We start from the raw sequence: 26,694 nt of genomic DNA, 5'->3' as shown, positions 1-26,694 counted from the left end.
TTTCACTATCCACATTCACAGTATTTTATTGCAATTTTTATTCAGATTTGGGGGATGAGTACAAATTGCTACTATACTAAAAGCTGAGATAAGGCCAGACTGATATCTAGGATGAAGCCACACGGAAGAATGGACTGAGAAATGGAAAGATGCTCTCTACCTCCTTGCTACCACTGCCCTCTAGCCTTTCAGGCAAGCTTTTGCAACCCTTCCCTACTTGTTATAATTTATCTCACAATCACAAGTGCAGCACATTATCACAGGCTTCAACTCTGCCAAACCTGGCAGCAGAAAGCACACGACAGTTCCTTTCTTCTGGAATGGAACAGCACATGCTCCCCACCCTTCCTACAATTCACTGAGCTGCTATTAACTTGCAAAATATATTACAAAACATAACAGCCATACCCAGAAAGAAAACAGTGAATTTATTTTTGTTCTTTTTGCTCTGTATTTTCAATCAGAAAGGATTTTATTTACTCTCTTTGAAAGGGCATTTTTGAAGGGGAGTAAGTTGTTGAGTTTGAAGTTGTTTGACTTTGTGTTATTCAAGGATGTTGGCACAGAAAAAAGCTGTATCAGAGTCAATACCCTTCCTGCTGTACCGTTCACATTGCAAGCATTTGACAACTGCAGGACACATTGCAAGCTGGCTGGCAGAACCTCCTGGTTTGCCTGCTCATCGTTTGCTCTGCTTGTAATGCTTTTCCTCTTTCAAGCTGTAGCTGGACAGCAGAAAGTAAAATATCACACAAATAAGAGTTCAGTGATCATTTAAAACTTCTAATGAACAGTTACAGTTTCAAGGAAGGCCAGCTTCCCTCACTCTGTAGCAACTAATCCATTCAAATGGTTTGACCATTTAATCCTTGTCCACAATTTTAAAATAGAACATAAGGAAGCATCCCCAGGCCCAAGCAATAGAACTGGACTTAAGTTACTGCAGGCTGCATCAAGAGTGCCAAAGGGCAGAAGAGAAATTGCAGCACCGAGGATGAAGATGGTCAGTAGGATCCAGGAACTGGCTGCACACAGCCACAGACGGGCCACACACACCTCCCCCAAGCAGGGTTTTGATTCTCAATAATGTTCAAGCATACACTACACACATAACATGAACTGAGAGAGCTTCAAAAGCACATTTAATCTTCAGAACAAAAGACACCACTCATAAAGAGGCAAGGACACACATTTTTCTTAATTTTTTTATTTTCATATAAAACATTTAAAATGTACAGTATTTACAGGAATTTAATTACAGATTTCAGCCCAATGATTGCATCCATTTAGAGAACATGGGGCGTTAATAAAAAAGAACTTCATAGTTAAAGGACTAAATTATAAAAAAAAAATCCCACTCAAGAAATCTACACAGGCCGCCTTTTCCTGAGATGCAAGGTGCTTCGTATTTGGTTTGTCATTTTGGTTGTGTTTTTGCTTTTTGGGTTTTTGGTTTTTTTAAGACACGCTAAAACTATTAATTTGGACCAAGTACAACATCTCTTACTTATTAATACTCAATACTTCCATGTTTACATGGAAGCACTTCAAAGCAACTGGTGGTTATTCCTAACCCTGAGAAAAACAGGTTTTCTCATGCAAGTTTCTTTTTCTGCAATCTTCTAGTGAAGGATTACATAAAAATATGGAAGTCTGTTCCAGGCAACTGGGACTTTACATGGTGTCTTGTTTCCACAGATGTTAGTAGATTTGACAATTTTTTTTTAAAACTAATTACTGACTTACATGGAAAACCACACAAAAGCAGATTTGATGTTTCTGTGCCAGCATGCAGTACTGCTGCAATATTTCACTGTTAATTGCAGGTCTAATAATAAAAAATTACAATGTCCACTCAAGAACAAGAACTGAAGTTCTTAGAAATTTTGTGAAGTTCTCTTTCACAGGATATAATGTTTTGGAGTCTTATATTACATCATCACCCAAATCATCCTCAGGAGAGAGGGAGGAATGCTAAGCAGCCAGGACAAGAGTAAAAATCAGCTGAAAAGGTTTGAAGTGTCAAAACCCTCTAAGTGTGTCATACTGGATAGCTGACAGGTCTGTAAAAGGCATGAATATTAAATGATTTTGAATGTATAAATGTTAGGCACTTTCATATTCTGGATCAAGGTGCTATGTATGAATATCCAGAAGCTCAAGCAAACAACTTCATCACAAGAATATTAATCAATTAAACTAACTCAATTAGGTGAAAAGGTATAGATAAATACTACCTGACAGGTTCCCAGCCACATTGCTCAGATATTTGGTATTACAGGACTGCAAAAGCATGGCTAACTACCTGAGTGCTGTTCTCAGTGCTGTTCTCTCAGCTGGAAAGTATTTCCATTCCCATCCCAAGAAGTTCTCACACTGGAAGCTACTGGACTGTATCCCGAGATTACCACTATGACTTGCCCTACTCTTAAGCTCTCAATACCACTACTGGCAACTGCTGAAAGCAGGACTGGTGGTAACAGGTTACTGACCCAGAAACACATCCTTGTCTCACTGTGGCCTCACATTTTCAGCTAGTCACAGCTAGTAAAAGAATCCTGTGCTTTGCGCACCCTTAAACTTTTTTATTTCACAATTACAAAAGCTGTAAGCTGGCCTGAGCAATTTAAGCATCTACACTATCCCTGTGCCACTAGTTAAGTATGAAGCACAGAGAAGACAGACTGCAGGGATGGTGCTAATTCAGTGGTTTTTGTAGTTAAGGTTCAGAAATTTTGATTAAAAAGTACATTTAACCATGCTGTATTTCAAGAGCAGATATTTCTGTTGTGTGTGTGTAAAGATATATACACGTGATATAGTACAAAGCACTCATTCCACTGGTTTTGATTTTCAGCTTATAAAATAACATTGCCTTTCCCATACACAACTATCTGCCATGCCACATTTTTCCCACATATTATGATATATTTTTGTGTCACTTCTTATTGATCTCAACATCACTGTTCTTAATGATATCCTAGCTCCTGGCTGGGTCCTTTTATTCACATTTGACTCCACGTGATTTGAAAGATTCAGAAAAATGTACAATGTAGTTGTATTGCAGGGGAAAGAGAGAAGAATCTGAGAAAGTCACTTGGTTTTAAAATGTGTCTATCTGCATTCCTCTTCCAGTGTGTCAGCAAAGGAAAATCTTCCAGAACAACGAAACACTTGGCTCACACAAATCTAAGATGCTGACTCTTAGTTCTAACACCACCAGGGTTTCCTGATGCACTGTTAAGAATGCAAATCTAATTTTTTAAAAAATTACATGCTTCTGACAGAATCTTAGTTTTGAGGCAGATATATCAGATCCAACAACTGCCAGAGCTAATTCCTGACCTTCTTGGAGAACACCAACATCCTACTTATTTTTTGGACAAAACTGACAGAAGGAAAACAAGCTACCAAGTGCAAGGTTAAGCACTCTGAGCAGTTGCAAAGAAAACTCAGCAGATTGTCTGACCAGAAACTTCTTCCCATAAAACAAGATAAACTTCACAGTTTCTAATGCCCTCTCTATCCCTTCAGAGCCAAGTTCAACTTAAACACTTACCTGACGTTTATAAATTCCTGAGGTATTTATTGCAATTCATATTCATCAACAAACCTCCAAACTCAGGAAGAAATTACATCAACTCCAATCTCTGCACAAGACACAGCTGCTCATGTACTTAGTAGACAGCCTGCTAGGAGCTTCAGTGCAATTAATGCCGACTTTAAAAAAGCCTTCTTGTAACACCAAGAGAGTTATTGTCTGCACTTTTGCCATGGCAAGACCTACACATTAGTGCATCCTAAGCAGAAAGTCACTAAGCACTGCCTTCTAGGAACTTAACCCAGAACGTGACATTGGAAAAGTTGCTAGGGGGATCTCACTACATTTGAATATAATGCAGAAACAGATCACAGCCAGCTAACAACTACTAATTGGGCTTTCCATGACACCGTAACTACAAAATTCACCTGCTTAATTTGGCTTTTCCTAAAATTATCAAAACCCTGCTAACCAATCTGTTACCTTCCTGTGAGTAGAGATGGGAAAAAATAGCTATTGTCTTTAAATCTTTTGTATCTTTGTGGTCAATATCTTGATATATACAAGAATGGAAGCACTCCTGAAACTGCTGTACAAACTAACTTCACCTTAAGAATACTCATGGCACTGAGAAATGTAAGGACAGAAGTACTGGTTTTCCTTTAAAACCACCTGCTGTAACATACTAACAAGTCTGATAATCCTATAAAAACACCTTTTAAAACAAAACCACAATTTTGTGTAAATGGACCAACTTGTACCCGTAAAGTGTTCTTTTTTTTCCTGAACTAAACTTCATTAATGATTGCTCTAAACATTTCCTATGAATAAAAAATACCTATCAAATCTTGACCAAAGGGAAATAAATGGATTACATGCATTTCAATGTAAAGCTATAAAATTCTTATTCCCCAGTTTTCAAAACTACAATCTCTATGATACAGAATTCAGAAGGCTGTCAGGTGACAATAAAACTTATGAAGTACAGTTTAACCACACTATTTTTCTATTGTCTTGAAACATACCTTTGGAGGGTGATTTTATGTAGTTCCTAAGTTATGTTATTAAAAGGGGGGGGAAATGGCAGTGATTTTCATCCTGCTAGAAAACATGCTTGGAAAAAATTCTATTGATTTCTGTTTAAAGACTATATTGTTTTAAATATTAGGATAAAATGCCCCAGAAAAAAACAGGCTTTTGAATTTTGAAAACATTTTCTAAAGAATTTGTGCAACCATCCATCAGACTTTTTTTTTTTTTCCTTCGGTGATGATCAGTCAGCTTGCTAATACATTCTGGAGTTATCCAGAACGTGACATGGTTACTCACGTCACTAGGTGATCCAAATGGATGCTGCTGTACTCAAGTAACAGCAAAGCCTACAAATAACTGGTACTTTCACAGAATTTTTAGGGTTGGAAGGAACCTCTGGAAATCATCTAGTCCAACTCCCTGTCAAGGCAAGGTCACCTTTGTTCCCCATTGGTTGGTTTGGGTTCCCTGATAACGCCAAGGACCCTCGGGTCCCGTGACTGCGGAGTTCCTGAGCAGAGCCCCGGCCATGCGGCTGGAGAAATAAACATCTCTGAAACATCTACCACGAATCTGCCCATATATACTTCGTTTCCACGGGACTCCTGGTTTGAAATATGCTTGTTGCAGTAATCCCCACTACAACAACCCTCAACGTAAGGGAGTTCTTCCTCATGTTGAGGCAAACTTGTGTTCTTAGTTTATGGCCATTACTTACTTCCTTGACATGGAATCAAATTCTTAAGATTTACAGGAAGAGCTTATAGGCATAGTCTTACTTAAAAGAAATAGCAGCACCTAATTTAATATAAAAATACTCTTCAAGAGAGGAAGATAAGCAAGAGGATATCTCCAATAATGGTAAAAACTCTCAATTCTTGCACATGTCTATCCTAATCAAGTGAAGGATTTCTTAAGCATTACATTCATTGAACTGACTCTGAAAAAGGATTTGAGGCAGAAGTGAATAATGGTACAGTTGCTGTTTTATAGTCAATGTTATGTTTTCTATAGAGTATTGTTAAAAAAACACAGCACTATTTCAAATAGGAAACAATGAGTTATGTCATATAAAAAGGCATTTCTAAAAGTGGTTATTATGAAACTTCCCCACACTTTTTATGTCATTTTCAGGTACTACTTTCAATTGTCAACTGAGCAGAACAAGTATGACTTGTAGATGTTCACAATTTTACCCAGACTTTGCATAACCTTCAGTAATGCTGTTCTTTCTGAGTTGTGGTTAAATACTTCCGTTACCCTGGTTACTCAGTTGGCCTGTAAGCATTCACAGGCTGTTCTTCACCAACATCTATCATTAACACATCTAATGGAACATGAGGCTTGTCATAGCCAGAAAACTTGAAGCAGCTGCTTGGGATGACTGTTTGCTGTGTTTCTGTGGTAGAAATCTCTGCCCCTGAAGACTTACTGCATGTATCCATTTGGCTACTGCCAGAAATGAAGTAACTCTCTTTTACTTTACAATTTTGTTCATCAGCATCAGAAGATACCTCCTCTGTGCTTTCCTGCACAGGCACCTCTTCTACCTTGGGTGGTGCCTCTGGGGAAGGGACAGAAGGGTCTCCGTCACAGGAAGTCACAGGACTAACAGTTTCTTCTTCTGGCTCTATCTCCAGCAATGTTACTTCACCATTCACTGGCAACTCCGAGTGACCTGATGGGAAGCTAATTACGGATATATACTTCCCCTCTGATTTTGGTCCCAGTAAGGCACCTGTGCTCAGATTTCTCATCACATTGACCTTAAATGGGGAAAAAAAAAAAAAAATCAACTTTGAGTTTAAAAGTTAAAAAAAAAAAAAAAAAAAGTGCGTTGATAATAACAAATTTAACATTAATATAACCAATTCCAAAACAAACTGCAAAATTAAAATCTGGTATGGTCATAAGGCTATGTCCATGAGTTCAACTGTTCCAGTAACACTTGTATGCAAGATCTCAAGAATTTCTTTGGGCAAGCACATTAACAAGGATCAAATCCATTTCATGTCACTCACTGTATTTTGAAGTTTCCAGTGTAGAGGAAAACAGCAAAAGAAGGGAAAGATGTAATACTCTTCGGCTGGGAAAACCTTCCATACTTTGTAGCTAATGAGTGTAATTTACAGTGGCCCCTGTCTCAGCCAGGAGGGAAGTTAACAACATACCCAGTAACTGCACCCATGCTGGAGTCTCCCAACTTATTTCACAGTGTCACTAAGTCCCTTAATGCTCCAACAAACTTTAATGTTTCACTTCGAAATCCCTCCACAGGATGATCATATGAATTCCTTCAATGGCCAGGCCCCAGCTTGTTTTAAACAATTATGATATGCCTTCAGGCTGTTTAAATTCTTTAGTCTTTTTTTTTTTTAATGTCTTTTCAAGAATACATACATATGAAAAACAAAATAGGGTAAATTTTCAGCTATTTGATGGTGTTCCCTAAAGATAACAGAATGCCTAGGGAGAAAGAGTTAATAGTGCCCTTTTCCAAATTTCATAATTCACTATGTATGTGTATCACACAATACCAACTATTATAGATACCTGAACTTCTTAATAAAATACATAATCACTGTTTTTTCAGATACTTTACAAAAAAAAAAATCTGCCTGAAAATTTAGATGGAGGCAAATTTGGAAGAAAGGGATGTATACAGGAGGAGGAAAGAAAGAAAAATAATATTAAGAGAAATTACAAATAGGCACAAAGAACCTCCCAGTCTATATTAGTGTAAGAACTGCAAGTGCCATCAAAACCAGATGATCCAATCTGACTGTGCTTTTCAAGAGTCTTCCCTGATTAAAAGGTTGTGAGGCTGTAGCTTTACATTCACACCTTCACACTGTGCTGACTTCACTAGAAATTGCCTTCATCTCTCACTTCAGTCCCATTATCTTTCCCCTCAGTAGCCCTGATACCTTGTTGATGCTACTCTGTGGTTAAGGCTGGATCAATGAAAACATTACAATTTAGGAAAACGAACCAGCTAAACAACAAGCACCACCACAAGTCAAGCAAACGCTACTCCCTGAAGAGCAGTTACTGGTCATCTTAGAGTTTTTTTTTACAAACAGCCGTGTGAACATTGAAAAGGTGAGGCAATCCCCCGGGGAATCAAGGGTTGCCACTGAAAAACTAGTAAAACTGCATTCAGGTGGCTCCTGACACACTAGAACCCAGCTGCCATTCAGCCATCAGTGTCTCTGGATTTTCATTTTCTGTTATGGGGAAACAGAATACTATATAAAGACTATTCAGAGTAATTTCCATGAGAATTCATGGAAACCACTCATTCGTAAGAAGCAGATGCTTAAAAGTTAGCTGCAAGGAACAGATTACAATCAATAATGGATAGATACTGAAAATGTTAAGAACAACTTAAAGGACTAGTGTACTAGTGGATATATATCCAAAATATTGGGTACCTATGCTATACAACACTGATCTTCAAGGAACCAGCATCTATAGTTTTTTGGGGTGGGGGTCAGCAAAAATCTGACTCCAATAATCACACAGCAAATGACAAGAGAAGGTAATCCACTGTGTAAGGTGGAATACTTGAGGAATGTGAATTATAACAAAGTATTACAGAAACCATGGCCAAAAGCTGTATTTTCAGCTTTCCATCTCTCCCCATACCAGTACATGCTAAACTGAAGTTAAAAACAAAACCCAATGAGTTCTTGTTTCTGTCCTTTTAGGATTTTCACACAGCTCTAAAAAAATCACAGTCCTAAAATGTGTTAAGGGATCACTTTGTATTCTACACAGGTCTGGCATTTCACAGTGAGCACTGGCAATACTCAGAGACTTTCAGGATAAAATACATATTCTCTGTACAACTACATCCAAGACTTCTCAAAAGAGGAAATCCATTTTTCTCGGGGCAAGTTTTTGACCAAGTCAAGATGGTGCAAAGACACTCCTATTCCCATTCACAAAAGGAGGAAGTCATCAGAAGAAAAAACTCCTGTGTGAGTTTCCCAGTACCAAAGGTTTGTTAAGAGTCACTGAGTCATGACTACTAGACAATTTAGCAACACATGCAGTTGTTTCTAGCTTCAAAGATAAGAATCATAGCTTATTACACTAACTGGAAGGTCATTCAAAAGATCTTAAGTAATAAGGGTAATTAAGATACAGTTGCTATTTGAAAGGAAATATTTACTATAGGAAAGTTAATATTTTTCTTTTATGCATATTACCTAATACTAGCAAACTGACAGCCAGTGATCTTAAGATGGACATCAGCAGTATTTCCTGGCATGTGCAGGTACTCACATGACTTCCTGTCTCCAGTAACAGCACCTGAGCTTTCAGGTCTTTCACTGTTTTAACAGACTAGGGAAATAAACTGCTGAAAGTCAGGCTCAAGGACACAGATAAATAACATATCCCAAGGAATTCATAACAGTTAAGGTAATTAACAGATTCTTTCTTAACTTTCTTTTCTAATGATGTGTCCACCCATGAGATCCAAGTAATTTTCAGGTGCACGCTTCTTGGAGGAGAGTTTGAGAACTCCATTTCAAATCTTATTAGGATGATGGCAAAAATCTTTGTGGGCTTTGCATGGTTCCTCAAAACATTAATGCTGTGTAAATTCATGAAGAGAAGACTATGTTACTGCCCCCTATAGATGCCCACAGGGAAAAGTTTTCACAAAAGTAATGAAGCAGCTCCTCTCTTCTAAGATGACAATTATTTGTGGTGTCAGTCAATATTTACAGGAACAACTAGTTTCTCCACATCAAAAATTTATGTAGTATAACTAAAAAAAAAAACCAGATGCAAAGAAAATTCTCAAGTGTTTTGTGAATATCCTTAAGTGTTCTACAAATACAAAGACAGAACACAGCTTTGTCATTCCTGTCAGAATCAGAAAAAGCATCAGCAGATAGCAGAAAAGTTGGCTTAAGCAAGACTCAACTTTCACCTTTAGCTCATTCTCTTAGAGAGTGGATCTTTTCTACCCACAAAAATATTTGCCATAATTTAAGGACAAAAGGCACTGAAGAAAAAGACAGTGACGTTAAAGCAGAGAGAGAGATACCCACAGCGTATCAGTAAATTAGGGTCATGTTCCTTTAAAAGTGGGTGAGCCCTTATCACAAATCTTAGAACAAAAATCTAGTACAGGAATAACCACAGGCCAAACTGCAGTGACTGAAGGTGATGGGCGGAAAGAGACAGCCTCTTGTAATACTTTTTGGGAGATAAATAAATGAAAGTTTTAACTACAGCTGAACTGCTGAAACATCAGATTCCTCTGATCCAGGCAGAAGACTAACATGTTCTGTCCCATTTCACATATGCATATTCCTGGTAGGATCCTACTGTTTATAATGTTTAAACATTTAAACAAACATGTCTTCTGATGAAGACAACCATCCATTGCCTATACCGAATGACAGCTGCACTGTGGAAGCAGGACGTAGACATGACTGACATGTAATTCTTGGGAGTCACGAACAGCTTAAAAAAGACAGTATAAAAGCTCTGGAGCTCTAACTGGCAATGGATTTTTTTTCTTTTCTCTAAGTATGTGAGACTCACAAAGGTAGCTGCTTGATGGTTACTCTTCCTTATTTTCCCTTCTGTTGGAAAATTCCAAGTTGCTGGAAGTCATTCAAATGATGTTTTACCATCTACTTAAAGTCACCAGGAAGCAGAATGCTGAAAAACAGCAGTCCTAAGGTAGGAAATCTTGCCCAGCCTTTTAACAGATGGAAAAACTCCCTAGATGTTTTATTTTCAGACAAGCTCAGGTAAGGCGCAATGATCATAACCTGTACAGAAAGAAATGCCTTGTGCACATTCAAAGGTCAGTGACAGGCTCCAAGTGCCATTAAGTCTATAGAGATAATGTAATATAATTAAATTTATCATTAATATTAATTATTTAAATTGTTTGTTCATTACTCTAAATGATTAACCATAAACTAATTATTCATAAGTTACTAATTGCTCATTTTACATTCCCATAGTATTCGTATTACCTGTATTGAAACTACCTCTATGAGCTCTACAACTTATATTTGTCATTAGAGACTTCAATGAAAATGGACAGAAATATAGAATATCCTGATTTGGAAGGGACCCCCAAGAATCAGCATCTACCTCCTGACTCCACCCAGGGCAACCTAGAATTTAAACCATACATCTCAGAGCATGGGCCAAACGCTTTTTGAACAGGATTTGGACAGTAACCACTTCCCAAGGGAGCTTGTCTCATTGCCTGACCACCTAGCTAACAATATTTATAAATAGTTATAGGCCTCATTCAGCTCCTTAGCAATAAAATACGATGCAGCGTGTGAACCATACTGTGGTGCCAGAGCCTAGGAACCACAAAATAACATACAGCCCAGTAAAATGAGAATATGGGCACACAAATGAGTTTCTACAAGGTGAGCCTCAAGCATGAAGTTGGAGCACGTATCAGGAAGCTCACAGGCATTAAGAAGCACACATTCTATTTGTGATATTCTTTTTCCTGATCCTTTAGATGGGATATCACAGTGGTACTGGAAAGCTAAAATAACTATGGATCCATTGAGCACTATACTGTAATCCTAAACACAAACATTACTGTTGTGTGTACACAGGACACAATGTCACACATTCAGACAATTACACACTGGTGTGAAGATGACAAAAAGCCTCCAGCATCTCTACAGGCCTGTGTGTTTTGATATTGGGGCCTAGCTGCAGATGCCATCAGAGAGGCTGCTCTCATCCGATTTTTTTAAAGCCTACAGTGTGAATGGCTACCTCCAAACTAGTCCCCTGGCTCCACCACAGTCCATGGAAAGAAACAGGAATTTTAGAGAACATTTTGTCTGACCAGAAGTGTATATAATTTCAGAATAAGATGAATCATCTTGTGCTGCACAAGTTGGTGAACTAGATTACTGCTTTACTACAAAGGGACCACCTCTGGCTTAGATATCTCCATTTAGTCAGAGCAATCTCACCTCCTGATACTCTATTCTAAAGAATGCAGATTCCAGAGGGATCTTAGGCATTGACTATGGGGGAGTAATTTTAAAGGATTTTGAAACTGAAGAACATGGAATCAAAGATCATTGCCTACTCTTTATATACATGAGACTTTATCCACTGAGAAGACACACTTCCTGTGAGTCCTGTTTACTACTGCCTCAGGTGGCATTCTCTGAAGTTGTGGTTGCTCATTTATTGTGAGTAACATGACACCAGGAGAACATTACAACCATAGTTGTTAGATATTCCACTCTTACCTGACATGAAACCAAGGAGTGCTGCTGCTCTTTAAGGAACCTCCGCTCTGTTTCCTAGGGATGGCTACAGGGAGTTTTTAAGATAGAGCAGTGGCTGACCTCTCTTCCCTGTAACTGCTTAGTGTGAGAACAGATTTCCCCATGTCCTTCTCTCTTCCTACAGCACTATTAGTCCCTCCCCTTACTCTGCACATCACTAAGAACATTGCAGCAATTAGCAGAATTCCAATACTATCATTTAATGAAGGAATCTCAGAGCTCCTGTGACAGGATGAAAGGAAATGGGCACAAACTGAAACACATGGAATTTTTTCTGAATGTAAGAAAAACTGTGAGGGTGGTTAAACACTGGAATAGGTTGCCCAGAGCAGCTGTGGAGTCTCCTTCCTTGCAAGTATTCAAAAGCCATCTGGATATGCTCATGGGTAACCTGTTCTTGTGCTTGAGCAAAAGAGTTTGAGTAGATGACCTCAAAGATTCTTCTCCCATCAGTGATTCTGTGGTTTTGTGTCTCTGCTACTACAATGAACACAAACCTTCTAGGTACACACACACACACTGAGTTTTTAAGAACCAAATTCTCAAACTAGATCAACTACTGCTACTTCAGGTAAAGAGACACTGCAGTCTAGCCCTAAAAAAAGTAAGAGGCAGCTAGTTGCAAAGCCTATCAGAATATTAGACTGGCATAAATTCTAAATATCTATGAGACAACAGTAAAAAAGCCAAAAAGACCCAACCAAACAAACCCAAGAGATTGGCATAAAGATACAGTAGTTATAGAACTTACCAAAGACTTAGGCAGCTTTATGTTCCTTTTCCTTAGTTTCTTGCAGCCACAGTATACCATTGCTATTATAGTCAAGGTCCCAATAACAACACACAGAATGATGATAAAATGTATACCTAAGAAGTTAAAGCAAAATCTACTAGGAATTTTGGAAAAACAAGCCACTGCTGTTATCATTTAGAACAATTTCAGAAATTGTAATAGGTCAGAATGCTTACCTGTAATGTGTGAATTTGTCAATTTACTACCTTTTTTCACTCAAAAAAACTTAATCCATAAAACTTTTATGGAGTAAATAAAAATGAGAATGACAGAAGCTTTTCAATTTATATAAACATAATCATGTTTTTATAGAAATAAAGGAATTTTGCAACTAATTTTTTGTTCCTTAGAGATGACAGATGGAGATGATGAGATTTGTGTATTTTCCATGTGATAGTATATTAACTAACATAACTGCACAGAGTTTATGTACAATAAAAGTAAAACGTGGAATCTTCCAAAACACAGAATTGTTAACAATTACTAGTAGGACTCCACTAGTCTGACTCTCTTTAACACCCTCCTGCCTCACTCATACAGCTGCTCCTGTGCATTCAAGAAAACTGCTTCTATCAACTTTAACTCTTTGCTGAAATTCCAGGCCATAATGAAGTACAATTACAACGTCTCAAGAGGTTCAGATACAAATTTGGGTCACGATCTGCCTTTTGTTCTCTTTAATTAAGAAAGAGTTCAATATCTTAATTTAATGGCTGTAAGTTTATAGTTGCTTCAAATTAAAAGTCTATATACATTTTCCTCAGTGAGGAGGCTGAGCAAAAAACCAGCTGCTAGAAGAGACAACGCATATGAAAACCACATAGCTCAGAGGATGATCCATGTCTTTTTTTAATCACACCAATGATCACATGCAATGGAAACAGGTTTTGTGATACCAACAACACAGGAAAAACACCCCAAAAAGAGGTCAGGGTCACTTGAAAACAATACATGATCTGTAAAGGTCAGAACTGTCAAAGTGCATTTGGAAAATAATTACTAAGCTTTCCCTATTTTTTCTGTTCTCCCACAGGCATCCAATGGCTATTATCAGACCTCAAATACTTGCTAGATCAGATCTGTCTTCAGATTCAGTATGTTCTCACTATAATATAAGAATCCTCTTACTCAGTGTCTGCTTGAGAGGAACAGGAATGCAGCTTTCCTCTGATGGAGTGCCAACCATCAGATCATCAAAACGTCCTTCTGCTGAAACACAGTATGTGGAACTTTCATTAGGAACTGGGATTTTGAGGCTACACTTATGCATTGTACAGTTGTCCTCGTAGAACTCTTCAGTCTGCAAAAAAGTGGAAGACATGTTATATCATGTGACTCACTAGAACAGTGTTACAGTACCTTCTACCACTTCAAAAAATGTTAAAACACCATGTGTTTCCTACATCAGCCACATGCCTTGCAAAAGCTGTGTGAACATCAGCTTACTGGCTACCTCAAGATGTTGTATTTGATCAGACCATGGTATTTTCCAGCTAAAATTTGTGCTGTTCATAGTGGAGATTCACATTTCTAATTCATTTATAAAACTTGTACCTGGATCCATATGAAAAGCTAACTGTAAGTAAACATACCTATTGTAATTTTCCTTGAGTTCACCCTCCATGATTGCTAAATAAACTGGTATAAATACCTTGAAAGGTAATTTTCTTAAATTAAAGGTCTCTTTAGACAAGTGAGAGGGGCACAAGTAAAGTTACCAATGTTCAGCATGTACACAGAAACACCAGCATGTGATCAGGTAACACTTACCTTGTGTCCAGCTAATGCAGTAATCTAATTTTTGCTGTAAGCATTAATTTGGTCAACTAAAATCCAGACCTTTCATTCACATATCTCATTGTAATGTGCTCAACATTTAAGGTGCTCAACCATTTTCTTGGTATCTGTTAGCTCCGTGTGTCATAGGAGTAAATCCCTTGTATAGGCATTTAAGGTAAACAAGTGTTTTTAATCTTGAATTTTATTTTTGGAACTTACCTCATTTTTACTATTCCGAGCACTCACCAAGTACTCAAGCCTTGAATAAATGTCTTCAATACAAGAAAGAGGGAATTCAGGATGGTAAATATCAACCACGATTTTATCACCATGTCTTGAGAGATTCAGTTTTGGCGGTCCTATTTTTCCTGCAACACATTGATTAGGCCAAAGCTTTTAACATAAAATAATGGTATTTATAGTTAGCTTTCCAAAATTCATCACAGATTTGAGAAGACTTATGTATTTATTCCCATGCTGTTAATATTCCATAGCTGTGGTAAGACCTCTTGGTTGCTTAGAAGTAATGGAGGCATTTGGATACATTAACTAATTAATATTAATTAACTAAAGTTTGTAAAATAGAAACAGATTGTCCATGAAGAATTTCACTATTAAACAATTCAACTTTCCTACACACATAAGTCCATAAAAATTCAGCTGACAACAGAAAAAGCTAACAGCAATTAAACATATACACGAATGAGAACCGAATACAAGATCCTGCTGACTAGATCCCACCATAAATCACCTCAGTTAAAAACAGTATTGTACTGAAACAAAGGCTATACAAAAAGATAAACAAATCTCACTGTAAGCAACATTTGGAAACTTTGGATTTCCCATGGCAATGGTTTATGTGAATTTTTCATGTCTAATGGTCTGACTGAACACGGGTTTCTTGTTCAGTGGGAAAAGTGTTTTGTCTCTCTTCTCCATACATGGCCACCAATTTTCTGGAAACTGTCACACTCAGCATTACTATCCTGACTTCTGTCCCCTTGTCAAACTCTAGAAACCAGCCACTATTTCAAGTCATAGGACTGTTGGGTGGGGACAGAATCATAGCAGAAAACAAAGAGGGACTCCACTCCTTCAGCTCCAGCAATGTAGAAATCCAGCTCTAGCTAAAGCATAGCCCAAGTCAGATAGAATCTCATGCACCAGGTTTCCCCTGAAAGCTCTATGTTGGGAATGGAGCAAGCATGGTAAAAAGACTCCTTGTCTTTTCTCATTCTGTTGCATTTCCTTTGCACTGCCCATGGAATGCCAGAGCCTGCCACACTGGATTGTAGACACAAAATTTACTTTTACAGTATTAATGCTAAAGGCTAATTTTTTCCAAAGCAGGCCGAAAGATTTACATGAAAAACTAGTAACTTACAGTACCTAGATACCTGAAGCTATCAGTACATGGCATTCTAGTGTCAAGCAAGGCATCATTACTTCAATGATGCCTAAAGGTCCACATTGTCTGGTGACAGTTTCCCACCCTAAATTGGTTTCTGGGGCATCAGGCAAGAATATGGGAAGGATTCAGAGTGCATCATCAGCATCACCTTCTTGCCTTTAGACATTTTGAAACAAATATTCAGATACCACAGAGTCAGGGCTAACAAGTACTGTGAAGTTCCTACTAAGCAATCATGCTTCATTTCATCCTGGACTCCTGGCTTTAAGATACTCCCAAATGCAGTGCAATAAGAGAGCAAAAAAAATAATCAATTACTAACTTTCTAAATTTTTGAAAAAAAAAAAATCACAAGGTTTAGCATAGATACAACTTACCATGCCTTTGCAAAATAAACTCATTTGCCTCGACATATTCAGACTGTTGTGACCCAACAAAAGCTTTAACTCGAAGCCAGTGAGATAAATAAGGGTCACATATTTCCTCTGAGAGATCACAAAAATGAGCTGAAGTGTTCACACAGGTTGAGACGTTCTTATAGTAACCTAAACTGTAAAACAGATCAAATAATAGTAAATACAACTTCAACTGCACAATTCTGTACAATACACTGCCTGTAATAAAAAACTGTGAGAGTGGCCAGGAGCCGTGAGGGCACAGATTACCCAGGGAGGTTGTGGAGTTGCATCCCTTAGGGATATTCAAAAGCCAACTAGACACAGTCTTGGATGACCTGCTCAAGCAAGGGGTTTGAACCAGATGACCTCCAGAGATCCCTGCCAACCTCAGCCATTCTGTTACTTGACAAATTTCGCCTTAATTTACACTTGGGCAACCTTCACCCTACATGACTTCACTACATAGAAACCAAAGAATTTACCACGGACTGACTGCTTTTATATGCTTCCAGAGAATATCAGGCATAGGAAATAAAATAGTAAGAACTTACTTGTAAGGCTTGATTTCCACAATAAAACGAGGCGTTTCAGGCACAGATGGGTACTGCCAATGCAAAACTGTTTTGAAATTTTCGGATGTTACTACAATCTCTGTTGGTGAAGGCACTAGAAGGAAGAACAATTGCACTTTGACAAACAGACCTTTGTAAGCACAAGAACAGCCAAATGTACTTCTAAATTATTTGAAAAAGGGAACACACTAGACATAAAAATCACAAATACTTGCCCCAAATGAGCTAGTCTGTCACCACTACAGACACCTATGAGCCCTGTAAGCTGATTTATTACTAATCTCTCCTTCAGAGACAGCTTTTGTCCTCTTTGCAACAACATCAGATAACCCACGCTCACTGAAAGCAAGTCCATCAGACAGCCCATATCAGGTCCATAGGCAGTGATGATTATACCCCTGTGTTGGTCTTCTACAGATGTACCAGCAAGACAGATAGTAAGACTTTACTCAAGTTAGAGGAGATTAGCTCAGTTCCTGTAGATTTCTCTTGCTGTTCATAAAATGAATTGGAGGAGCTGGGGTGGGAAATGGTACCAGAGCTGGACCTCCAAGGCCAAAATACAACAGGCCTGCTAGGGAAAGCCTGGATTCCACATGAATTTCTAACAGTGATACTTCTACCACTCCAGCAGTATTTTCAGTAAGCTGTGATGACCAAAATAAACTACAAACATTTTTAAGGAATTTGAACACTGAAGCTATAGTGTAGTTCCATATACATCTATATCAGAGGTAATGTCATAAAGCAATACAAAAATAAGAAGCAACACTGACAGTTTTCCATATTCACCAAGTATCTGTTCTAAGCAGCAACAGCAACAGAGATATCAATGAAGCAGCTGTAGTGGAAGGAAAATTACAGTATGCTGTAACTGTTGAAGGCTACCACATGATACTCAGGAAGCAAAGATAAATGAAGGTCACTCAACTAAATTTAACTCTTACAACTCAGCTTTTCAATGTCTGGTTTGGCACCCTTAGTATTCTCAATGTAGCTTTTACAACATGTTGAGGGAACTCTTATTTGACCTGCTCCACACTGCTCTTTGTTCACGAAGCAAGTACTGCAACTTCACTCTGTGATATATTCGGGGAAAGTAAACAATTTTCACATCCTGAGAACAAGACCACAAATATAACACATTACTGAAAGTAATACGCAGAGGTTGAGATATGCTATTGACCACAAAGGTTTGATACATGAAACATAGATCACTCTGCAAATGGTTCTGTGGTTTATGTTTTAATACATGCAAGAGTGGTATTTCAGCTATTGGAAAAAAAGGAACATAATCATCAAATTCACAACCACAAGAAAAAAAAAAGGTGACAAGCTGACAGAAGAGGTGTCAAGCACACAGATGGGCCAAAGCATACAAACATTACTTCAAATATGCCAGTTTAAGCCACAGTATAGCTAGCCTTAGAAAATTTAACTTTTGTGTACTATTATACAAAAGAAACTGCTTAACAAATGGGGATGACCCCAGAGCACTGAAGGGGGTAGTAAATGTTACAGTAGGACCCCTCCATCACCTGCCTAAGGTTTCCTGCAGACTGGAAGCCAGCCACCATTCCAATTTACAAGAAGGGCATGAGGAAAGACCCAGAAAACCAAACCTGTTAGCTTAACCTCAGCACGTGGAAAAATGATGGAGAAGATCATGCCGGGTGCTCTTGGAAGACACTGAAAGAGCAATACTATCACCAGGAACAGTCAACAGGGATTCACAAAGTGAAAGTCCCATGTAACTGGTTTATTAATTTATCAGTTGATCATACCTAGTGGATGAAGGGAAGGCAGTGGATTTACTTTTTCTGGATTTTAGTACAGCTTTTGATACTCATTCTGTCCTTCTGAACAAGTTGGCACATGCAGGTTCACAGTGCACTGAGTGAAGAACTGGTTGAAAGGCAGAGCTCAAAGAGTTGCTGTGAATGGGGCTGCACCTGGCTGGGGACCAGCAGTGTTCCCTGGAGCCCGGTCCTAGGGCCTGTTCTGTTCAGGATTTTTACCAACGATCTGGGTGCAGGAGTTGAATGCACCTTGGGCCAATTTGCCAACGATCCTGAACTGGGAGGTGCTGCCCGCCCCCTCAAGGCATGTGAGGCCTTGCAGAGGGTGCTAAACAAATGATCTTCGTTGTCTAGCTCACAGCCCCTTTACTGAGGCTGGCTATCTGATTTCTAATGGTTTCTTCTCCAGAGACAGTGCCTGGGGATGCCGCAGTCCCATTTCACTCCAGCATCAAGAGTGCAGACCACACAGAACCCTTCAGATTTTCAAAGTGCCACTGTCTAATCTTTACATATGCCATTTCTGCATATCACCAGTAAAAGGCCCTAATACTTTACAGAAACACTGTTTTACTTAACCCATTGAAATGAACCCAGAATGAAAGCACTCATTTTTCTAAACATTTTATGCCACATTCTATGTTGTTCTGCAGGCATAAGTGGAAGATGACAATAGCAGTTAGTGCCACAAAGGTTAACTATTAAACATAAAACTCCATTTAATTTATAATAAACATAAATTCAGCAATACTCAAGGTGCAAATTCAAACAGTGAGACAGCAAGCATGGAAAGAGATAAGAAAACTGATCAGCAATTCATGTTATAATGCATGACACAGAAAACTCAACAAGTTCTATTTTGCCTCCAGTTCAAACAAAGTGATTCCCATCTGCAGTTCACCTTACCTTGTAGGACAGGAACACTGGCTGATGAGAAGCCAACAGAGAACAGCAAGAACAATTTTTGAAATGTGTATCTGTATTGTAAAACAACATAAAAGGAACTGCAGAAAGCAGCTCTACATCCATAGAATAAAGGGCAAAGGTAGGCCAATCAGATATCTTTTTTAAGCATGCCAGGAGAAGAAATTCAACATGCCTGTATTTTGAGGATAAAGAACTGGAATTCTGGAAAGCAAAGGTAGGACTAAGAGAGGCGTAAAAGCAAAGACAAGGACCACAGGGTGACCTGGACGTTTAGCATTTAACAAAAAATAGATGTGGGAATACAACCACACAGTTTATCTCAAGAAACTCACACCTGCATCAGTTTATAACTTGGACAGAAATTTATTAATTTGTCCACATGCAAACAACTCAAACTATTGCTGCCATACTGATGACAAAGATCTCATCAGGTGACTACTATGGGACACGAATGTGTATATACATAATCAAACACCTTCTCAATGTGCAATTATCTTAACTAATGTATTTAAGATTTAGTAGACGTTTACATCTTCAGCAAACTTGCAGAGCAGACAGTAAGGAAATACATGCGGGAAGAAATCAAAAGCCAAACTCCACTGAAAGACTTGTTTTACTTCAAGTATTCGCTGCTGCTTGATTTCAGGCTGCTAAGAAATAAGGGGGATATTGGGTTGGTTTGGAGGGTTTTTTTCGGAGTAACATAAACAAGTGTACCTAGTGTCTTCTAAGACTAAGACAGATAATTCTTAGAACTAATCCACTACTTGCACACAATATATGATGTAGTTCTGCTTCAAAAGTGTACATTATCAAGGCAGAAAATGCTTGTTTTTACCTACAAGACAGGTGTAACTTGTGAAGAACAAGTCTAACTTGTCTTATTTTATGCATTTACTTCTCTGAGTCAAAAACACCCACTGTACACCTCTCACAAATCTCAGCAGGGTCAGACATATGCAAACCATACAGACTTCTTTACCAGCTTGAAACCTGACATTCTTGTTCACTATGTAACAGTTCCTTAACAATACCTGAAAGTACTTATGAAAGACAAGTTTGAAGCAGCCACGTACTCAATAAAACCTATTTTTAAAGCATCTACAGAAGGACTTAATATTTTGTATATATGTAGATGTCCGACCTGTTCACTGAGCCTCAGCAATGCATTGCCTAGAGCAAAAATTAATTCAATGAACTGGACATTTCCGAGACGTAAAAATGAGACAGCCTTCAAGCTGATACGTGTATCTTGTGCAACACTGAAGTTCCTTCCCTCATTCTGACATTATTATATACACAGAGGGATTTGTCACCACAGCTCACACAAGTGGAATTCAGCTGAAGTGCAATAATGTACGCAACAGAACAGGGCCTGATGAATCCACAATGCAGAGTTTATGGTACAGCTATCTGAGACAACAGGGGACCTAAAAGCCATAAAAGTTCATTCAAGTCATATGTGCCTTTTAAACATCATTTAGGCACCGAAATATGGACTGAAAGCACAAACTGAAAGCTTGAAAAGACAAACTGTGCAAAAACAACAAGTAAAAACGTATTTTGAAAGTTTGTTCCTGTTTTGGCTTTCCATTAAAAACAAACAAATCCTTATAATCCCCAAGTGATACATCATAGGAAAACACTTACAAGCCACTTCAACAGGCCAAGAGGGACAACAGCTTGAACTGTGCTGTAGAATCGTGGTTAACTCATCACTTAAAGACAAACAGCTGCAATGGTAACAAATTGGTCCCTTCTGGGCCCCTGACCGGGAGAAGTGTGCCTTCCTTGTGCCAGCCCTGTGCTTTACCTACAGTTGCTTCACTTCACAGACTAACAGAATGTTCTGAGTTGGAAGGGACCCAACAAGGATCACTGAGTCCAACTCTTACATAAACAGCCCATACAGGGACCTGATCTCACACATCCCCTTTAACTGCACCCAGAAAGGGTAGCAGTTCTGATGACTTCACAAATGTAAAAAAGTCACTCTCCTTACTTTCACCGCCAATGAAAATGAAGACAAGGGAAAAAAGATCAATTTGCACTACCTTTGAATGCTTCTGCACGCCTCTGCAGCCATATGCATTGGAAAAAATACCCAAATAGAAAAAAAGGTGGCAAAAAGGCAACCAATACTGTGAAAAATGGATTCAGAAGGCAGCAAGTCAATGCTAAGGATGAAAAATAACACATAAAAACAACCTAGTCTCTCTTAATTTTTTTTTGGTGCCCAACTTGGGATTCAAAGGGTTTGAAATAATGACAGACTTGACCGGATGTACTAGACTGAATTTACAGGTGTTAGTGCTGTTTAGTTAGTAATGAGTACACTCCTGTGTTTGTCCCGGGGCTCACTTTCCTGACTGTATGTTTGAGTCCAGTGCTTGCTGCTTGCTGTACTGCTTATCACCTCACTGTGGTGTGCCTTGGGAGCATTCTGATAACAGCCATGGCAATGCAAGTGGGCTCCCAGGGTATTGCTGCTTTCTGTGTTGTATACACTCGGGACATAAAGTGGGGGGAAGGAGGAGGAAGTGTGGAACATTTGAAGTCATGGTGTTTGTCTTCCCAAATAACCCTCACCTGTGATGGGGCCCTGCTCTCCTGGAGATGGCTGAACACCTGCCTGCCCATGGGTAGCAGTGAATTCAGTCCTTGTTTTGCTTTGCTTATGTGCATGGATTTTGCTTCCCCCTATTAAACTTTCTTTATCTCAATCCACGAGTTCTCCAGCTTTTACCCTTCTGATTCTCTCCCCAGTCCTGCTGGTAGTGAACAAGCAGCCGCATGATGCTTGGTTAAACCATGACAAATGGTCCTCCTAACCATTAATATCCTCACTTCAATCTGCTCTAAATCAAACAAAGTTGGCCCACACTAAAGCAGAGTTCAGCCATCTGGGGGCTAGAGGAGAGCTAGGAGCACTGCCCAGCACCACAGGACAGAATCTGAGCAGGAAGGGGTCACTGCTCACCACAGGCTGCAGGAGCACCAAGCACAGGCCCTGGGGAGAAATGGGAATGTCTGTCAGAGCAGTGGCTCTGCCTTCTGCCACGTTCTCCTTCAAGGCAGCGCACCCAGGTTAGCATGCCTGCCTCTCTGTGCGCTTCCAGCAGACCAGGCACTAAACAGCTCCTGCTCCTATCAGACTGCTGGAGGGGAGCTGCCTGTTGGCTGTGCTTGGCTGGGAGCTTGGCATGCTGGCAAGCACCAAGGAAATGGAGAACTTTTGTGCCTGCTACCGACTGGCTTTCTTTTAAGCGGCAGCAGCCACATGGTGCATGTGAAAATATTTGCATGTGCTTGCCTTCACCCACTTTGATTTATCCCTCCAAAAGAAACCCAGGACATGCATTTCTCTGTTAATGCCACTCCCATACCTGGATGGTACTTCCTTAAAAAATTTACTACAAACAAGCTTAAATTAATACATGTAACAACGATTTATGCAGAAGGTTCTACCGGAAGTACTCAAAAGACTTCAAATTCATTTGTAAACTAATTTATTTGTGAAGTGAGTACTATGACTGGGGTAAAATTTAAAGCTATTAATTTTTTTAATATTTACTGAAATGAACTTAAATGACTAAGTATCATGAATAAACATTATACACAGTATACAGAGCATTTTTACAGCTTCTATTAACAGAATTGTGTTTTCTCAGGGCTCAGAGGTTTGACACTGTTCTGTGGAGTTTTTAAAATCATTGTTTATGATAAAAATTTCCACAAGGTTGTAAGTTGTACTAACAAGAGAGGCACACTGAGAACACCATCTTGAGAAAAAGCACAGCAAGTTGCACAAGATGGACACTTAAAAAACCTGATGTAATAAGTTAAATACTGTTTTATCTATTTTATGACTACTCTTCCCTTTTGTCATAGAAGTGTTGTAATAGATGATATCAAAATATAGCACTTTCTACAACCTATTTTGTTTTTGTTTGCAGCTCATCAGCTGCTATGAATGCCAATAATCTGAACCATAAAAGAACAACTCAAGACCACCACGATTATCCCACACAACAGGAAGTCAGCTGCATAAACGAACTACATATGTCCCTGGAAATCTGGCTTCCAATGTGCAGTAAGCACCTGAACTGCTACCACAGCCTCTAAATCTTCTTCACCTTGACCACAGACCTGGTCTTCCATGATACTAAAATACAGAGAGTTCCCATCTCCTCTGTGCCCAGCTCCTCTGACTGTAGAGTCAGAGGGCTATCAATGCAGGCACATTAGGCATCCAGCTGCAGGAAATGCAGGAGGTATTCCAGCTGCTGCTGGGTTGTCTGGCTTCATTCCTTTTCTAAGGAAAATGGTGTCCTACAACGGAAGATGAAGATAACTGAACATTTCCTCATTACACACTCAGTCTTGAGGTATCTATTATACGACTGGCACATTGAAAGCCCTACAAGACTCAAGGAAAAAAAAATAATCATGCAATTGTTGCCATGGAAATTCTGGGCTCCTCACTACAAGAGAGACATGGAGTTCGTGGAGCAGGTCCAGCAGAAAGCTAGAAAATTGATCAAGGAATTGGGGCATCTTCATTATGAGGAAGGGCTGAGGGAGCTGGGCCTGTTCAGTCTCAAGAGATGACTGAGAGGGGACCTCATCAATGTCTACAAGTATCTGAAAAAGGAGTGCCAATAAGACTGTTTCTCACTGGTGCCAGGCAACAGAACAAGAGGCAATGGGCAGAAACCAATGCACAGGAAGTTCCACCTGAATACGAGGAAGATCTTCTTTCATGTCTGAGTGACCAAGCATCAGAATAGACTGCCCAGAGAGGCTGTCAAGTCTCCCTCACTGGAAATAATCAAGAACCATCTGGATGCAATCTTGTGCCATGTGTTCTAGGATGACCATGATTGAGCAGGAAAGTTGGACCAGATGACCCACTGTGCTCCCTTCCAACCTGACCCACCCTGCTATTCTGTATGTGAAAGCATCATAAACATGCTTCAGACTCCCCTTCTACCTTAATTCTTCCCCTGTAAGTCACCACATCTGCTTGCACCAATATTATAATGAAGTAAGGACATGTTATTAGTCATTACATATAAAACCAGCATTTTCATTCAACTAATACACAGCAATGTCAATTAGAACTCCCTTCATGATGCTTTTGTTCACTAAAAAAATAAGTTTTTACTTATATGATGAAGTCTCTGAAGGGCATTGTTATAGTGGCTGTGACCAAGCTGAGTGTAAGTCACCAAGAAAATGCTGCTTGAGTTTTCAAAACCTAACTCAAAAATACATTCTGCTCCTTTGAGCTGAGGGTTTGCTGCTTCACTCACATGCAGAAAAATGAGCTTTCTGCTTCTAGGCAGCTTGGTACATCACCTACACCAGAGCACTGCTCTCTACTCTTACAGAGATAACTGTTGTGCTGGACCAGGCTAGATTACAGCAGGTTTATTTCACAAATGATTTACTGGTATTGTGGCTTTTACCCTAAAAATGCTTAATACAATGTAGAAGTGGCATATTTTACTAGCAATAAAAGCATGCCCTTAAAAGAGACTAAGACAGACCACACAAGACAATATTTAACATATCCACACAAGACAGTATTTAACGTATCAAGCCACCTTACTGATCAAATGTGACAAAAAGATAGTTTCCCTGCAAGGTTAGCCACTTACAGTCGGACACCAAGTCAAACAAACTGGATATTCAAAATGTAAACTATTAAGGGACAAGAATGCAAGCAGACTACCATTTTTAGCACTGCTAGTCCATATCAGACAAACCTAAGCAGACTTCCAAAGTCTGGTGTGGCCCATGCTCAGGGGTAATCAAGTTCAGTCACTTCACCTGGGCATGGATATAAACTCCAGGAAATCTCCATCTGCAGAATCCAAGGAGCGTGGGCACACAGCCAGCTCTCAGCAGTCTCAATAACAATTAAATGCATGTTCCCTTGTGACTATTAGACAGCAATCTCTGTTGTTAATGAACCGTTTCAGTTTAAAGTGACACATGTAAATCTGACTATTTCTTTCGTAATTTACTTGCCACAACTCTGCAAAGAGACACAACACTGTTCTTCGCTGGCAAGCCACCTCTCCTCCCCAGCAGTGCTTGGCCAAAATATGCGTGTTCCAGGCCGTGCTCCCGATACCTTCTTTGCACTCCCCTGTCCCGTACTCCCAATTTTCGCACTGAAATTCCCAGTTTCTCTACTTCTTTGGACATAGGAAGCGATAAAGCACAGCGGCGCAGGCCAGCCCATTTGGCTCTGAGTGCCAAAATGTGCAAACACCCGAAACGAAGGCTGATGTCACCAGCGCGCCGCCGGTGCGCGCGCCACGAGATGGCCTCCGGGGCCGGGCTGCACCGCGCACCGGAGAGAGCTCGGCCGGGGCGCCTCGGCGGGACGGCACGGCACAGCCCCGGGGAGCGGGGGCTCCTCCCCGCCACGGCCCGGCCGCTCGCACTGCCCCGACGGCTCCCTGCGCCCGCAGCGGGCCGCGGCAGCGATGCGGGCCCGGCGGCACCACTGGCGGCGCTCGGTCACAGAGGACTCCGCGACAGGGCGCGGCCGGTGCCGCCGCCCCTCAGGTGACCCGTGCTGCCCCTCAGTCGGTCGGCCTGCCCCAGCCGCCCCATCCTCCCGTCCCGTCCCGTCCCGCCCGTTACCTGCGGGCGGCTGCTCCCCCTGGGAAGCCGCGCTCCGGCGCGGCCCCAGCAGCGCCGCGAGAGCCAGGAGGGACAACGGCACCCACATGGCGCCTGGTGGGGAGCGAGCGGAGGCCGCCCCGCTCGTGAAGCCCCAACGCCTCCGCTCCGCCCTGGCCGCTGCGGCGCCTGCGCCGGGCAGGAAGGGGCGGGATGCCCGGCAGGAACGGTGCGGGGGCGGGCGGAAGCAGCGGGGTCACCGCCGGTCCGCGCCTGAGGGGCGCCACGGGAGGGGGAGGAGGCTTGAGCCGTGGCCTGGCGGCGGTCCCAACAATGAACAGGGTGGTGACCTCCGCGATGCCCGCCCTGGCTTTGTTAATGCTGTGTTTTAAGGGCCAGTGCTGGGTCATACCTGTCAGCCCCAGCCGCTTGGAAAGCACCATCCACCTCGGCATGTTGTGAGTTGTGCTCTCTCCCCATTTCTTCTGAAATA

At 40.4% G+C, this 26,694-nt stretch overlaps 1 protein-coding gene across 1 annotated transcript; it reads right to left on the bottom strand.

The window, feature by feature from the left end:
- Positions 1-5,286: 5,286 nt before the first annotated feature.
- IFNGR1 (interferon gamma receptor 1) lies at positions 5,287-26,397 on the bottom strand. Its single transcript, XM_032102058.1, has 7 exons — positions 26,223-26,397; positions 16,816-16,930; positions 16,244-16,416; positions 14,675-14,823; positions 13,805-13,976; positions 12,635-12,750; positions 5,287-6,339 (listed from the first exon to the last, which is right to left on the bottom strand). Exons 1-7 carry the CDS (start codon positions 26,308-26,310, stop codon positions 5,839-5,841), a joined length of 1,314 nt encoding a protein of 437 aa, XP_031957949.1. The 5' UTR covers positions 26,311-26,397; the 3' UTR covers positions 5,287-5,838.
- Between the last annotated feature and the right edge of the window lie 297 nt (positions 26,398-26,694).

This window comes from Corvus moneduloides, chromosome 3 (genome assembly GCF_009650955.1).
Source record: "Corvus moneduloides isolate bCorMon1 chromosome 3, bCorMon1.pri, whole genome shotgun sequence".
In the NCBI taxonomy this organism is placed as follows: domain Eukaryota; kingdom Metazoa; phylum Chordata; class Aves; order Passeriformes; family Corvidae; genus Corvus; species Corvus moneduloides.
Note: the sequence above shows the minus strand (reverse complement) of the source record. Positions and strands in the feature narration are given on the sequence as shown.